Source organism: Pseudophryne corroboree, chromosome 1 (genome assembly GCF_028390025.1).
Source record: "Pseudophryne corroboree isolate aPseCor3 chromosome 1, aPseCor3.hap2, whole genome shotgun sequence".
In the NCBI taxonomy this organism is placed as follows: domain Eukaryota; kingdom Metazoa; phylum Chordata; class Amphibia; order Anura; family Myobatrachidae; genus Pseudophryne; species Pseudophryne corroboree.
Genome location: NC_086444.1, coordinates 1,120,948,871 through 1,120,964,122, shown reverse-complemented (window position 1 = coordinate 1,120,964,122; position 15,252 = coordinate 1,120,948,871). Strand labels below are relative to the sequence as shown.

Sequence of the window (15,252 nt, the reverse complement as noted above, 5' to 3'; positions counted from 1 at the left end):
CTGGACTTATCTCTTAATTTATGATTGCTGGCACCTGTTTTGTACAGGTTACTGGATAAGAAAGGTGTTTCAGCACAGGTGCCGGCAATCATAAATTAAGAGATAAGTCCAGGAGCAGAACACTCTGTCCCTCCTGGAGAGGGTCATGTTGGGAGGTATGTTGTAAAGCCACAAGTAATGCACTTTCAAATGGTATCAGTGCCCTCCACTTTAATCCTCATCAATGCCCTCCAGCAATCCACAGGCCTACAAATTACCTTTAGACAATGCTATATAAACACATCTCCTTGCGTATTCATTTAAAACACACACACACACACACATAAAGGTATGCTTATAAGTTAAATCAGACATACTTCTCTTCAAAAACACGGATTACAAAACATCATTACAATTAAAAAACAACAACGCATACTGCTGTAAATGCACAGTGCATTCAAATATAATTAAAAACACAGGTGTAGCACAAACCACTGGAACAATCACAGCTTTGTAATGGCAGCTTATTTGACCAATGAACACAGATTTGCATTCACTTTTTTGTACTACAAAATGCTGTTGACACATATTGCATTGATTAACCTGTGACACCATTTTTAATAGAATTACACGTGTTATCAATATTACTGAATGCAATATCCTATGAAGTCTCAGCAGAAAACTCAACTGCTAAATGAATCTGCTCCAGTCTGTATGAAACCTGCTAAGATAAATGTTTTAACCATAAAAACACAATGTGGAAATATCCATACCTTTAGAAAAGGATTTTTTTTGTTTACTTTTGCTATTAAACTAAAAACTATTGTTTTAAAACTATTACAAGAGACTATTTGCAATCTCTCATTTATATCACAGTTAGGATGGTCATATGCACAGGAGCAAAACCTTCCATAATATTGACAGCTTTGACCAGAAACTGTAACCAGGCACATTATAAGCAGCTTTGATAGTAAACAACTGGAGTTTTAGGTCAGAGTCCTCTAACTACAAATTCTGTTGTTAAACACGTTTCTCACAAATCTGCTAAAGTGATAAACAGAGAAGACCTTTGCTTTCAAAGATACCTCAAAATATGGGACGAAAACAGGTAAGCTGGGTTGCTGCAACCCATTTACAGCATAGGGAGAGCCGGTTCTAGATGATCTCATCTCCAAGCGCCGCCACTGCTTATGTGTCCAGTGAAGTCGAGCCCAGCCGCCACTCTGAAAGGGGTCTCAGCTGGGTTGCACTCGTGTACAAAATCCTGGGTGTAACCTGGCATTTCAGTCTAAAGGGTACATGAGTGAGCCTCACACAGAGCCCCGGCAACCCACCTTCCCAGCACCAAGCCAAGGCACCCACCTGCAAGCCCCCCGAGACCGTTTGCAAAGCAATCAATAAAGTTTCCACAATAGCCAGACAAGCAATAAAAACACTGCTCCCACCCAGACATCACCAGACCCCTCCCCATCCATAACGTGCCTCACTTCAGCCAGACCCTCACCCCTCCTATCCCTTCCTCTGCCATAATCTCAGCCAGACCTGATCCACTATACTAGGGTCTCTTCCCCTGTACTCACCATTATATCCCTCCCCCACACACATCCTGTGCTTTACCAGATATCGCCTCAGCACGTCCCACTCCCATGCTATCCCTTCCCCTGCCATCACCACAGCCAGACCCCCCCTATACTATCCCTTCCCCTGCCATCACCTTAGTGTCCACATCAGCCAGGCAGTCTCTACGGAACTGGTCGAACAGTCCTTGGCTCTTCAAGTGGTTGACGATGAGGGACACCAGCTTGGGGTCCCCGGGTGGCAGGTTGGCCATGGTGTCCAGCGAGGCGCTGGCCGGATCATCACCCAAAACAAACCAGAGCGTTGCACCCGACTCTTGACCCGGAAACGCCGGGGGATTGTGGGAGAGTTCCGTACACGGAGACAGAGTGGCCGGCTGGTAGCTGCGAGCGAGTGTATGTGAGGAGCGCCCTCTGCTGGCAGAGCCGGGTCATAGCATGCAGGCTCCCGGGAAGGATGGCATGTGAGGGACGCTGGCTGAAAGAATCATCGCCTGATTCCGATTTCTGCCGGAAATATATGTAGCTACACCGACACCTATGTACATAGGTCCCATTTATTGTGTGTTTATGTGACATGAGCTGCCTGTGTTTTATTAATAGGTGCAAGTGCAATTTGTATGTTTTATTTTCTTTTCCTTTTTTATATTACTACAGTGGATTAAGAAATGAAGATGACCCCAGGTAAGTATTACACTATAGAAAATATACAATATATAGGAATTTAGAGGAACAATGACACAAATAGTGTGTGTGTGTGTGTGTGTGTGTGGGGCAGTACTATAAATACATTTATTTATGGGCAAACTTATGGTGCTTTTAGTGCAACAAGCACCATATTCAAGCTGTCTGAATATTAAAGCCCCCTACACACTGGGTGGTGTAATCGACCCACGATATATTGCCCAAAGATACGATCGATGGTCGATTTTGCCTGCACACTGGATAATATCGATGGTCCGTTTAGACGATATGAGATAGAGTGGCCATATTATCCCTTTTACCTGGGACACTCAATGGATTACACAGGTTCTGTGGCTGGCTGACTTCAAGCCTACATTTCAGCTGATTTTAATCAGCCACAGAACCTGTGTAATCCATTGAGCGTCCCAGGTAAAAGGGATAATATGGTAACTCTATTGAGAGGACATCACATCTATATTGACTTGCATGTTTAAACGACAATAGATGAACGATCGCGGGGCTACGCATCATCGATTTATCATTCATTACTGAACTAGATCGTTCATATCGCCTATACACATGTGTAGGGCCCGTAATGTAGGGTAAAACTGGACATTTGTCAGGCTGATTGACCTTAATTCTGATGCTTTGGGGCTGAGTACCACAGGAGATGTGAATGGAGACTGTAAAACTGAATATAAAAATGAATATTAGTACATTTCTCCTTCTCCCTTAAACCATACCTCCCAACAATACCCTCTCCAGGAGGGACAGAATGCTCTGCTTCTGGACTTCCCTCTTAATGCAGGCTTGCCATCACCTTTATTATCCATTAACCTGTCCAAAACAGGTGCTGGTAATCACAAATTAAGAGACAAGTCCAGGAGCAGAGCATTGTGTCCCTCCTGGAGAGGGTCATGTTGGGAGGTATTGGTTATTCCATAAAGGGGAGATATCTCAATTAAATATTTGCAACTGTTGCTTAGTGTTGCTGTTGAAATATATTTACTAAGTAGTTGTAAAGTTGCAGAATCTGTAGACTGAGTCAATGAATAACAATGTATTCCATGGACTATTATCTCATGCAATGAACATACCTCCCAACATGACCCTCTCCAGGAGGGACAAAACGCTCTGCTCCTGGACTTTTCTCTTAATTTAAGATTGCCGCCACCTGTTTGGAACAGGTTAATGGATAAGAAAGGTGTTTCAGCACAGGTGATGGTGATAATAAATTAAGAGGGCAGTCCAGGAGTAGAGCATTCTGTCCCTCCTGGAGAGGGTCATGTTGGGAAGTATGAATGAATCAGCTCAGTTTAGACCAGTGGCTCCCACACTGTGTGTATTGGCACCATGGGATTCCTCAAAGCTCTTGCAGCAGTGCCAGATTAAGGTCCACATAGGCCTGTAGCTGATAATTATGAAGGGCCTATTATGTGCAGCTGCAGGGGTGTGACAAGCACTATGGTAGTATGACTACTGATGTGGGATGTGCCCAGTGCTGTGTGGGTGTGGTCTACATAGTGGGTGTGGCTACCTCCACATTTCTGTAAGTGTTCATCCCATATACCTAGTCACTGCACTACATTAATTAAATTGAAAAAGCAGAGAACATTGTAGTGACCAACATATAATACAGAGAGCATTACAGTGACTTCCATATAATGGAGAACATCACAGTGACCACCATATAATGCAGAGAGAATAACAGTTATTGCCATATAACACAGAGAGCATCACACTGACCACCATGTAATACATAGAGCATTGCAGAGAGTGCCATATAATACAGACTGCAATTCAGTGACTGCTAGCTAATACAGAGAGCATTACAGATACATCATATTATACAGAGACCATCAGTGGCCACCATATAATACAGAGAACATTGTAGTGCACATCATATTATGCCAAGCATCCAAGTGACCTACAATACAAAGAACATTTCTCTATCGTCCTAAGTGGATGCTGGGGTTCCTGAAAGGACCATGGGGAATAGCGGCTCCGCAGGAGACAGGGCACAAAAAAGTAAAGCTTTACTAGGTCAGGTGGTGTGCACTGGCTCCTCCCCCTATGACCCTCCTCCAGACTCCAGTTAGATTTTGTGCCCGAACGAGAAGGGTGCAATCTAGGTGGCTCTCCTAAAGAGCTGCTTAGAGAAAGTTTAGTTTAGGTTTTTTTCTTTACAGTGAGTCCTGCTGGCAACAGGATCACTGCAACGTGGGACTTAGGGGGAAAGTAGTAAACTCACCTGCATGCAGAGTGGATTTGCTGCTTGGCTACTGGACACCATTAGCTCCAGAGGGATCGAACACAGGCCCAGCCGTGGAGTCCGGTCCCGGAGCCGCGCCGCCGACCCCCTTGCAGATGCTGAAGCGTGAAGAGGTCCGGAAACCGGCGGCTGAAGACTCCTCAGTCTTCATAAGGTAGCGCACAGCACTGCAGCTGTGCGCCATTTTCCTCTCAGCACACTTCACTGGGCAGTCACTGAGGGTGCAGAGCGCTGGGGGGGGGCGCTCTGAGAGGCAAATATAAACCTTATACAAGGCTAAAAATACCTCACATATAGCCCATAGGGGCTATATGGAGATATTTAACCCCTGCCTGACTGGAAAAATAGCGGGAGAAGAACCCGCCGAAAAAGGGGCGGGGCCTATCTCCTCAGCACACGGCGCCATTTTCTGTCACAGCTCCGCTGGTCAGAACGGCTCCCAGGTCTCTCCCCTGCACTGCACTACAGAAACAGGGTAAAACAGAGAGGGGGGGCACATTAATGGCTATATATATATATATTAAAGCAGCTATAAGGGAGCACTTAATATAAGGATATCCCTTGTATATATAGCGCTTTGTGGTGTGTGCTGGCAGACTCTCCCTCTGTCTCCCCAAAAGGGCTAGTGGGTCCTGTCTTCATTAGAGCATTCCCTGTGAGTTTGCGGTGTGTGTCGGTACGTGGTGTCGACATGTATGAGGACGATATTGGTGTGGAGGCGGAGCAATTGCCAAATATGCAGATGTCACCCCCCAGGGGGTCGACACCAGAATGGATGCCTTTATTTGTGGAATTACGTGATGGTTTATCTTCCCTTAAACAGTCAGTTGAGGACATGAGGCGGCCGGACAATCAATTAATGCCTGTCCAGGCGCCTCAAACACCGTCAGGGGCTGTAAAACGCCCTTTGCCTCAGTCGGTCGACACAGACCCAGACACGGGCACTGATTCCAGTGACGACGGTAGAAATTCAAACGTATTTTCCAGTAGGGCCACACGTTATATGATTTTGGCAATGAAGGAGACGTTACATTTAGCTGATACTACAGATACCGTAAAACAGGGTATTATGTATGGTGTGAAAAAACTACAAACAGTTTTTCCTGAATCAGAAGAATTAAATGACGTGTGTGATGAAGCGTGGGTTGCTCCTGATAAAAAGTTGATAATTTCAAAAAAGTTATTGGCATTATACCCTTTCCCGCCAGAGGTTAGGGCGCGCTGGGAAACACCCCCTAAGGTGGACAAGGCGCTCACACGCTTATCCAAACAAGTGGCGTTACCCTCTCCTGAGACGGCCGCACTTAAGGATCCATCAGATAGAAAGATGGAAGTTATTCAAAAGAATATATACACACATGCAGGTGTTATACTACGACCAGCTATAGCAACTGCCTGGATGTGCAGTGCTGGAGTAGTTTGGTCAGAATCCCTGATTGAAAATATTGATACCCTAGATAGGGACAATGTTTTACTGTCGTTAGAACAAATAAAGGATGCATTTATCTATATGCGTGATGCACAGAGGGATATTTGCACACTGGCATCTCGGGTGAGTGCTATGTCCATTTCAGCCAGAAGAGCCTTATGGACACGACAGTGGACAGGCGATGCGGATTCAAAACGTCACATGGAGGTTTTGCCGTATAAAGGGGAGGAGTTATTTGGAGTTGGTCTATCAGACTTGGTGGCCACGGCTACTGCCGGGAAATCCACTTTTTTACCTCAAGTCACTCCCCAACAGAGAAAGGCACCGACCTTTCAACCGCAGCCTTTTCGCTCCTACAAAAATAAGAGAGCAAAGGGCTTGTCGTACCTGCCACGAGGCAGAGGAAGAGGGAAGAGACACCAACAGGCAGCTCCTTCCCAGGAACAGAAGCCCTCCCCGGCTCCTGCAAAAACCTCAGCATGACGCTGGGGCCTCTCAAGCGGACTCGGGGACAGTGGGGGGCCGTCTCAAAAATTACAGCGCGCAGTGGGCTCACTCGCAGGTAGACCCCTGGATCCTGCAGATAATATCTCAGGGGTACAGGTTGGAATTAGAGACGGATCCTCCTCATCGTTTCCTGAAGTCTGCCTTACCAACCGTCTCTTCCGAAAGGGAGAGGGTGTTGGAAGCCATTCACAAGCTGTACGCTCAGCAGGTGATAGTCAAAGTACCCCTATTACAACAAGGAAAGGGGTATTATTCCACTCTATTTGTGGTACCGAAGCCGGATGGCTCGGTAAGGCCTATTCTAAATCTGAAGTCCTTGAACCTCTACATAAAAAAGTTCAAGTTCAAGATGGAGTCACTCAGAGCAGTGATAGCGAACCTGGAAGAAGGGGACTTTATGGTATCCTTGGACATCAAGGATGCGTATCTACACGTTCCGATTTACCCCGCACACCAGGGGTACCTCAGGTTCATTGTTCAAAACTGTCACTATCAGTTTCAGACGCTGCCGTTCGGATTGTCCACGGCGCCTCGGGTCTTTACCAAGGTAATGGCCGAGATGATGATTCTTCTTCGAAGAAAAGGCGTATTAGTTATCCCATACTTGGACGATCTCCTAATAAGGGCAAGGTCCAGAGAACAGCTGGAGACAGCTTTAGCACTATCTCAAGAGGTGCTAAGACAACACGGGTGGATTCTGAATATTCCAAAATCCCATTTAATCCCGACAACTCGTCTGCTGTTCCTAGGAATGATTCTGGACACGGTTCAGAAAAAGGTTTTCCTTCCAGAGGAAAAAGCCAAGGAGTTATCCGATCTGGTCAGGAACCTCCTAAAACCAGGAAAAGTGTCAGTACATCAATGCACAAGAGTCCTGGGAAAAATGGTGGCTTCTTACGAAGCAATTCCATTCGGCAGATTCCATGCAAGAATATTCCAAAGGGATCTGTTGGACAAATGGTCAGGGTCGCATCTGCAGATGCACCTGCGAATAACCCTGTCACCAAAGACAAGGGTGTCACTTCTGTGGTGGTTGTAGAAGGCTCACCTATTAGAAGGCCGCAGATTCGGCATTCAGGATTGGATCCTGGTGACCACGGACGCCAGCCTGAGAGGCTGGGGAGCAGTCACACAAGGAAGAAACTTCCAGGGAGTATGGACGAGTCTGGAAAAGTCTCTTCACATAAACATTCTGGAACTAAGAGCAATCTACAATGCTCTAAGCCAGGCGGAACTTCTCCTGCAAGGAAAGCCGGTGTTGATTCAGTCGGACAACATCACGGCGGTCGCCCATGTAAACAGGCAGGGCGGCACAAGAAGCAGGAGTGCAATGGCAGAAGCTGCCAAGATTCTTCGCTGGGCGGAGAATCACGTGATAGCACTGTCAGCAGTGTTCATCCCGGGCGTGGACAACTGGGAAGCAGACTTCCTCAGCAGACACGATCTTCATCCGGGAGAGTGGGGTCTACATCCAGAAGTCTTCAACATGTTAATAGACCGTTGGGAAAGACCAATTGTAGACATGATGGCGTCTCGCCTCAACAAGAAACTGGACAAATATTGCGCCAGGTCAAGAGATCCACAGGCAATAGCTGTGGACGCACTGGTAACTCCTTGGGTGTACCAGTCAGTGTATGTGTTTCCTCCTCTGCCGCTCATACCAAAGGTATTGAAGATCATACGGCAAAGAAGAGTAAGAACAATACTAGTGGTTCCGGATTGGCCGAGAAGGACTTGGTATCCGGAACTTCAAGAGATGCTCACGGACGAACCGTGGCCTCTACCTCTGAGAAGGGACCTGCTACAGCAGGGTCCCTGTCTTTTTCAAGACTTACCGCGGCTGCGTTTGACGGCATGGCGGTTGAACGCCAGATCCTAAAAGGGAAAGGCATTCCAGAAGAAGTCATTCCTACCTTGATTAAGGCACGGAAGGAAGTCACCGTGAAACATTATCACCGCATTTGGCGAAAATATGTAGCGTGGTGCGAGGATCGGAGGGTTCCGACGGAGGAATTCCAACTGGGTCGTTTCCTACATTTCCTGCAATCAGGATTATCTATGGGTCTCAAATTGGGATCCATTAAGGTTCAAATTTCGGCCCTGTCAATATTCTTCCAAAAAGAATTGGCCTCTGTCCCTGAGGTCCAGACTTTTGTCAAGGGAGTACTGCATATACAGCCTCCTGTGGTGCCTCCGGTGGCACCGTGGGATCTAAATGTAGTTTTAGATTTCCTCAAATCCCATTGGTTTGAACCATTGAAAAAGGTGGATTTGAAATATCTCACATTGAAAGTGACTATGTTACTAGCCCTGGCCTCTGCCAGGAGAGTATCTGAATTGGCGGCTTTATCTTATAAAAGTCCTTATCTAATCTTCCATTCGGATAGGGCAGAACTGCGGACTCGTCCGCATTTTCTCCCTAAAGTGGTATCAGCATTTCATCTGAACCAACCTATTGTGGTGCCTGCGGCCACTAGCGACTTGGAGGACTCCAAGTTGTTGGACGTTGTCAGAGCCTTAAAAATATACATTGCAAGGACGGCTGGAGTCAGAAAATCTGACTCGCTGTTTATATTGTATGCACCCAACAAGTTGGGCGCACCTGCTTCTAAGCAGTCGATTGCTCGTTGGATTTGTAACACAATTCAACTTGCACATTCTGTGGCAGGCCTGCCACAGCCTAAAACTGTAAAAGCCCACTCCACAAGGAAGGTGGGCTCATCTTGGGCGGCTGCCCGAGGGGTCTCGGCATTACAACTCTGCCGAGCAGCTACGTGGTCGGGGGAGAACACGTTTGTAAAATTTTACAAATTTGATACCCTGGCAAAGGAGGACCTGGAGTTCTCTCATTCGGTGCTGCAGAGTCATCCGCACTCTCCCGCCCGTTTGGGAGCTTTGGTATAATCCCCATGGTCCTTTCAGGAACCCCAGCATCCACTTAGGACGATAGAGAAAATAAGAATTTACTTACCGATAATTCTATTTCTCGGAGTCCGTAGTGGATGCTGGGCGCCCATCCCAAGTGCGGATTATCTGCAATACTTGTACATAGTTATTGTTAACTAATTCGGGTTATTGTTAAGGAGCCATCTTTAAGAGGCCCTTTCTGTTGTCATACTGTTAACTGGGTTTAGATCACAAGTTGTACGGTGTGATTGGTGTGGCTGGTATGAGTCTTACCCGGGATTCAAAATGCCTCCCTTATTGTGTATGCTCGTCCGGGCACAGTACCTAACTGGAGTCTGGAGGAGGGTCATAGGGGGAGGAGCCAGTGCACACCACCTGACCTAGTAAAGCTTTACTTTTTTGTGCCCTGTCTCCTGCGGAGCCGCTATTCCCCATGGTCCTTTCAGGAACCCCAGCATCCACTACGGACTCCGAGAAATAGAATTATCGGTAAGTAAATTCTTATTTTTAATGATTCACATATAAAATAGAGAACTCCAAAGGCCAACATAAAATACAGAAGACATCACAGCCACACACCATGGCCCATGAAATGGAATAAATCAGTCAGCAAGTCTCCTATCTATCTATCTATCTATCTATCTATCTATCTATCTATCTATCTATCGGGTGGTCTTCGCTTTGCCGGCAGTCGTGCTTCCGGCGACCAGCATACCGGCGCCGGAATCCCGACCGCCGGCATACCGACAGTTCTCCCTCTTGGGGGTCCACGACCCCCCTGGAGGGAGAATAGATAGCGTGGCACGTGTAGCCTGCCACCGTGCCCGCAGCATGGCGAGCGCAGCGAGCCCGCAAGGAGCTCATTTGCGCTCGCTCATCAGTACTTAATGCAATCAGTACTCGTCAGTACTTAATGCAATCCACATTTTTTAGCGTTTGGCACTGGTAGTGGCTTTAGTCGGGCACCTCACTGGAAGGATTCGCGCAACAACCACCGCACTTTATGGTGGCAGGCTCTAGTTTAAAAGTGTTTGCTACACCACTTTTGGGTGAACAGGGGTGCAAATTGGCAGGGTGAAAGGGGAAAATCGGGCTGCCTTGTTGGCAGTTAAACAGAGCAGTGACAGCAATTCACCCCATTAACCGACAATTTAATTCCCCCCAAAGCTTTATTATAACCAAAGAGATTAATAAAATCCCCCTCACCTGTGAGAGCATAACATTCAAAAAGCAAATCCACATGCTGCCTGCATCTGCTGTCAGACGGAACCCAAAAACTCAAACCAATGTGGGGGTAGTTCAGAGTTGATAGCAGCAGCAAATTTGTTAGCAGTTGGGCAAAACCATGGGGGTCATTCCGAGTTTATCGCTAGCTGCTTTCGGTCGCTGCGCAGCGATCAGGCAAAAAAAACGGCACTTCTGTGCATGCGTATGTGACGCAATGCGCACGCGCGTCGTACTAATACAACGAACTATGTAGTTTCACACAAGGTCTAGCGAAGCATTTCAGTCGCACTGCTGGCCACAGAGTGATTGACATGAAGGGGGCGTTTCTGGGTGACAACTGACCGTTTTCAGGGAGTGTTCGAAAAAACGCAGGCGTGTCAGGAAAAACGCAGGTGTGGCTGGGCGAACACAGGGCGTGTTCGTGACGTCAAAACAGGAACTGAATAGTCTGAAGTGATCGCAAGCGCTGAGTAGGTTTGAAGCTACTCTGAAACTGCACAAAATTATTTTGTAGCCGCTGTGCGATCCTTTCGTTCGCACTTCTGCCAAGCTAAAATACACTCCCAGTGGGAGGCGGCATAGCATTTGCACGGCTGCTAAAAACTGCTAGCGAGCGAACAACTCGGAATGACCACCCATGTGCACTGCAGGGGGGGCAGATATAACATGTGCAGAGCGAGTTAGATTTGGGTGGGTTATTTTGTTTCTGTGCAGGATACACCGCCTGCTTTTTCTCTGACGTCCTAGTGGATGCTGGGAACTCCGTAAGGACCATGGGGAATAGCGGCTTCGCAGGAGTCTGGGCACAACTAAAAGAAAGCTTTTAGACTACCTGGTGTGCACTGGCTCCTCCCACTATGACCCTCCTCCAAGCCTCAGTTAGATTTTTGTGCCCGGCCGAGCTGGATGCACACTAGGGGCTCTCCTGAGCTCTTAGAAAGAAAGTATATTTTAGGTTTTTTATTTTACAGTGAGACCTGCTGGCAACAGGCTCACTGCAACGAGGGACTAAGGGGAGAAGAAGCGAACCTACCTGCTTGCAGCTAGCTTGGGCTTCTTAGGCTACTGGACACCATTAGCTCCAGAGGGATCGACCGCATGGAACTGGCCCTGGTGTTCGGTCCCGGAGCCGCGCCGCCGTCCCCCTTACAGAGCCAGAAGCAAGAAGAAGTCCGGAAAATCGGCGGCATGAAGACTTCTGTCTTCACCAAGGTAGCGCACAGCACTGCAGCTGTGCGCCATTGCTCCTCATACACACTTCACACTCCGGTCACTGAGGGTGCAGGGCGCTGGGGGGGGGGGGGGGCGCCCTGAGCAGCAATAAAAACACCTTGGCTGGCAAAACAATCACAATATATAGCCCCAGAGGCTATATATGTGATAATTACCCCTGCCAGAATCCTTAAAAAAGCGGGAGAAAAGTCTGTGAAAAAGGGGCGGAGCTATCTCCCTCAGCACACTGGCGCCATTTCTCCCTCACAGCTCCGCTGGAAGGAAGCTCCCTGGCTCTCCCCTGCAGTCTACACTACAGAAAAGGGTAAAAAAGAGAGGGGGGGCACTAAATTTAGGCGCAGTAAATATTATAGCAGCTATAGGGGACATAATTCAGTTAGTCCCTGCATTATATAGCGCTCTGGTGTGTGCTGGCATACTCTCTCTCTGTCTCCCCAAAGGGCTTCTGTGGGGTCCTGTCCTCTGTTAGAGCATTCCCGGTGTGTGTGTGGTGTGTCGGTACGGCTGTGTCGACATGTTTGATGAGGAAAATTATGTGGAGGCGGAGCAGATGCCTATAGAAGTGATGTCATCCCTGCGGGGCAGACACCTGAGTGGATGGTTTTATGGAAGGAATTACGTGCAAGTGTCGACTCCTTACACAAAAAAATTGACGACATGCCAAATGCGGGACAGCCGGCTTCTCAGCTCGTGCCTGCCCAGGTGTCTCAAAGGCCATCAGGGGCTCTAAAACGCCCGCTACCTCAGATGGCAGACGCAGATGTCGACACGGATACTGATACCAGTGTCGACGACGATGAGTCTAATCTAATGTCCACTAGGGCCATTCGTTGCATGATTGAGGCAATGAAAGAGGTGTTACACATTTCGGATATAAACCCAGGTACCACTAAAAAGGGTATTATGTTTGGGGAGAAAAAACTACCCGTAGTTTTTCCCCCATCTGAAGAATTAAATGAAGTGTGTGAAGCAGCGTGGGCTTTCCCCGATAAAAGATTGGTTATCTCTAAAAAATTACTAATGGCGTTCCCTTTCCCGCCAGAGGATAGGGCACGTTGGGAAACACCTCCTAGGGTGGATAAAGCGCTCACACGTTTGTCTAAAAAGGTGGCACTTCCGTCTCCAGATACGGCCGCCCTGAAGGAGCCTGCGGATAGAAAGCAGGAGGCGATCCTGAAGTCTGTATATACACACTCAGGCATTATACTTAGACCAGCTATTGCGTCAGCATGGATGTGCAGTGCTGCCGCTGCATGGTCAGATTCCCTGTCAGAAAATATTGACACCCTAGACAGGGACACTATTCTGCTAACCATAGAGCATATAAAAGACTCAGTCTTATACATGAGAGATGCACAGAGGGAGATCTGCCGGCTGGCATCTAAAATAAGTGCATTGTCCATTTCTGCTAGGAGAGGCTTATGGACTCGGCAGTGGACAGGGGATGCAGATTCCAAAAGGCACATGGAAGTTTTGCCTTATAAGGGTGAGGAGTTATTCGGGGATGGTCTCTCGGACCTAGTTTCCACAGCGACAGCTGGGAAGTCAGCATTTTTACCCCATGTTCCCTCACAGCCTAAAAAAGCGCAGTTTTTTCAGGTACAGTCCTTTCGGACCCAGAAAAACAGGCGAGGAAAAGGCGGGTCCTTTTTGTCCAGAGGCAGAGGTAGGGGAAAAAGGCTGCAACAAACAGCAGGTTCCCAAGAGCAAAAGTCCTCCCCCGCTTCTTCCAAGTCCACCGCATGACGGTGGGGCTCCACAGGCGGAGCCAGGTACGGTGGGGGGCCGCCTCAAAAATTTCAGCGATCAGTGGGCTCGCTCACAGGTGGATCCCTGGATCTTGCAAGTAGTATCTCAGGGGTACAAGCTGGAATTCGAGGCGTCTCCCCCCCGCCGTTTCCTCAAATCTGCCTTGCCAACAACTCCCTCAGGCAGGGAGGCTGTGCTAGAGGCAATTCACAAGCTGTATTCCCAGCAGGTGATAGTCAAGGTGCCCCTACTTCAACAAGGACGGGGTTACTATTCCACACTGTTTGTGGTACCGAAACCGGACGGTTCGGTGAGACCCATTTTAAATTTGAAATCCTTGAACACATACATAAAAAAATTCAAGTTCAAGATGGAATCGCTCAGGGCGGTTATTGCAAGCCTGGACGAGGGGGATTACATGGTATCCCTGGACATCAAGGATGCTTACCTGCATGTCCCCATTTATCATCCTCACCAGGAGTACCTCAGATTTGCGGTACAAAATTGCCATTACCAATTCCAGACGCTGCCGTTTGGACTGTCCACGGCACCGAGGGTGTTTACCAAGGTAATGGCGGAAATGATGATACTCCTTCGAAAAAAGGGAGTTTTAATTATCCCGTACTTGGACGATCTCCTAATAAAGGCGAGATCCAGGGAGCAGTTGTTGGTAGGAGTAGCACTATCTCAGGAGGTGCTACACCAGCACGGTTGGATTCTGAATATTCCAAAGTCACAGCTGGTTCCGACGACACGTCTACTGTTCCTGGGAATGATTCTGGACACAGTCCAGAAAAAAAAGTGTTTCTCCCGGAGGAGAAAGCCAAGGAGCTGTCATCTCTAGTCAGAGACCTCCTGAAACCAAAACAGGTGTCGGTGCATCACTGCACACGAGTCCTGGGAAAGATGGTGGCTTCTTACGAAGCAATTCCTTTCGGCAGGTTCCATGCCAGTATCTTTCAGTGGGACCTGTTGGACCAGTGGTCCGGATCGCATCTTCAGATGCATCGGCTATTAACCCTGTCTCCAAGAACCAGGGTGTCTCTGCTGTGGTGGCTGCAGAGTGCTCATCTCCTAGAGGGCCACAGATTCGGCATACAGGACTGGGTCCTGGTGACCACGGATGCCAGCCTTCGAGGCTGGGGGGCAGTCACACAGGGAAGAAACTTCCAAGGACTATGGTCGAGTCAGGAGACTTCCCTACACATAAATATTCTAGAACTAAGGGCCATTTACAATGCCCTAAGTCAGGCAAAACCCCTGCTTCTACACCAGCCGGTACTGATCCAGTCAGACAACATCACGGCGGTCGCCCATGTAAACCGACAGGGCGGCACAAGAAGCAGGACGGCAATGGCAGAAGCCACAAGGATTCTCCGATGGGCGGAAAATCACGTGCTAGCACTGTCAGCAGTGTTCATTCCGGGAGTGGACAACTGGGAAGCAGACTTCCTCAGCAGGCACGACCTCCACCCGGGAGAGTGGGGACTTCATCCAGAAGTCTTCACACTGATTGTAAATCGTTGGGAACGGCCACAGGTGGACATGATGGCGTCCCGCCTAAACAAAAAACTAGAGAGATATTGCGCCAGGTCAAGGGACCCTCAGGCGATAGCGGTGGACGCTCTAGTGACACCGTGGGTGTACCAGTCAGTTTATGTGTTCCCTCCTCTGCCTCTCATACCAAA

General features: G+C 48.1%; 1 protein-coding gene and 1 long non-coding RNA gene across 3 annotated transcripts in view; one reads left to right on the top strand and one right to left on the bottom strand.

The window, feature by feature from the left end:
- The window catches only part of BOD1L1 (biorientation of chromosomes in cell division 1 like 1), a 142,959-nt gene that overhangs the window by 118,026 nt on the left and 9,681 nt on the right, over window positions 1–15,252 (bottom strand). Inside the window, exon 1 of one of the 2 annotated variants that reach the window (XM_063922890.1) lies at window positions 1,694–1,904. The exons of the other annotated variant lie outside the window; for it this stretch is intronic. Within the exon in view, the coding sequence (XP_063778960.1) occupies window positions 1,694–1,810 (117 nt within the window). The 5' untranslated portion in view covers window positions 1,811–1,904. Of the gene's footprint in view, window positions 1–1,693; window positions 1,905–15,252 lie in introns of those variants that run through there. 2 annotated transcript variants of the gene reach the window in all.
- LOC134927843 (uncharacterized) overlaps window positions 1,912–15,252 on the top strand; it is a 72,717-nt gene continuing 59,376 nt past the window's right edge. Inside the window, exons 1-2 of the long non-coding RNA XR_010177751.1 lie at window positions 1,912–2,098; window positions 2,214–2,240. This is a non-coding gene — a long non-coding RNA (uncharacterized LOC134927843). The remainder of the gene's footprint in view (window positions 2,099–2,213; window positions 2,241–15,252) is intronic.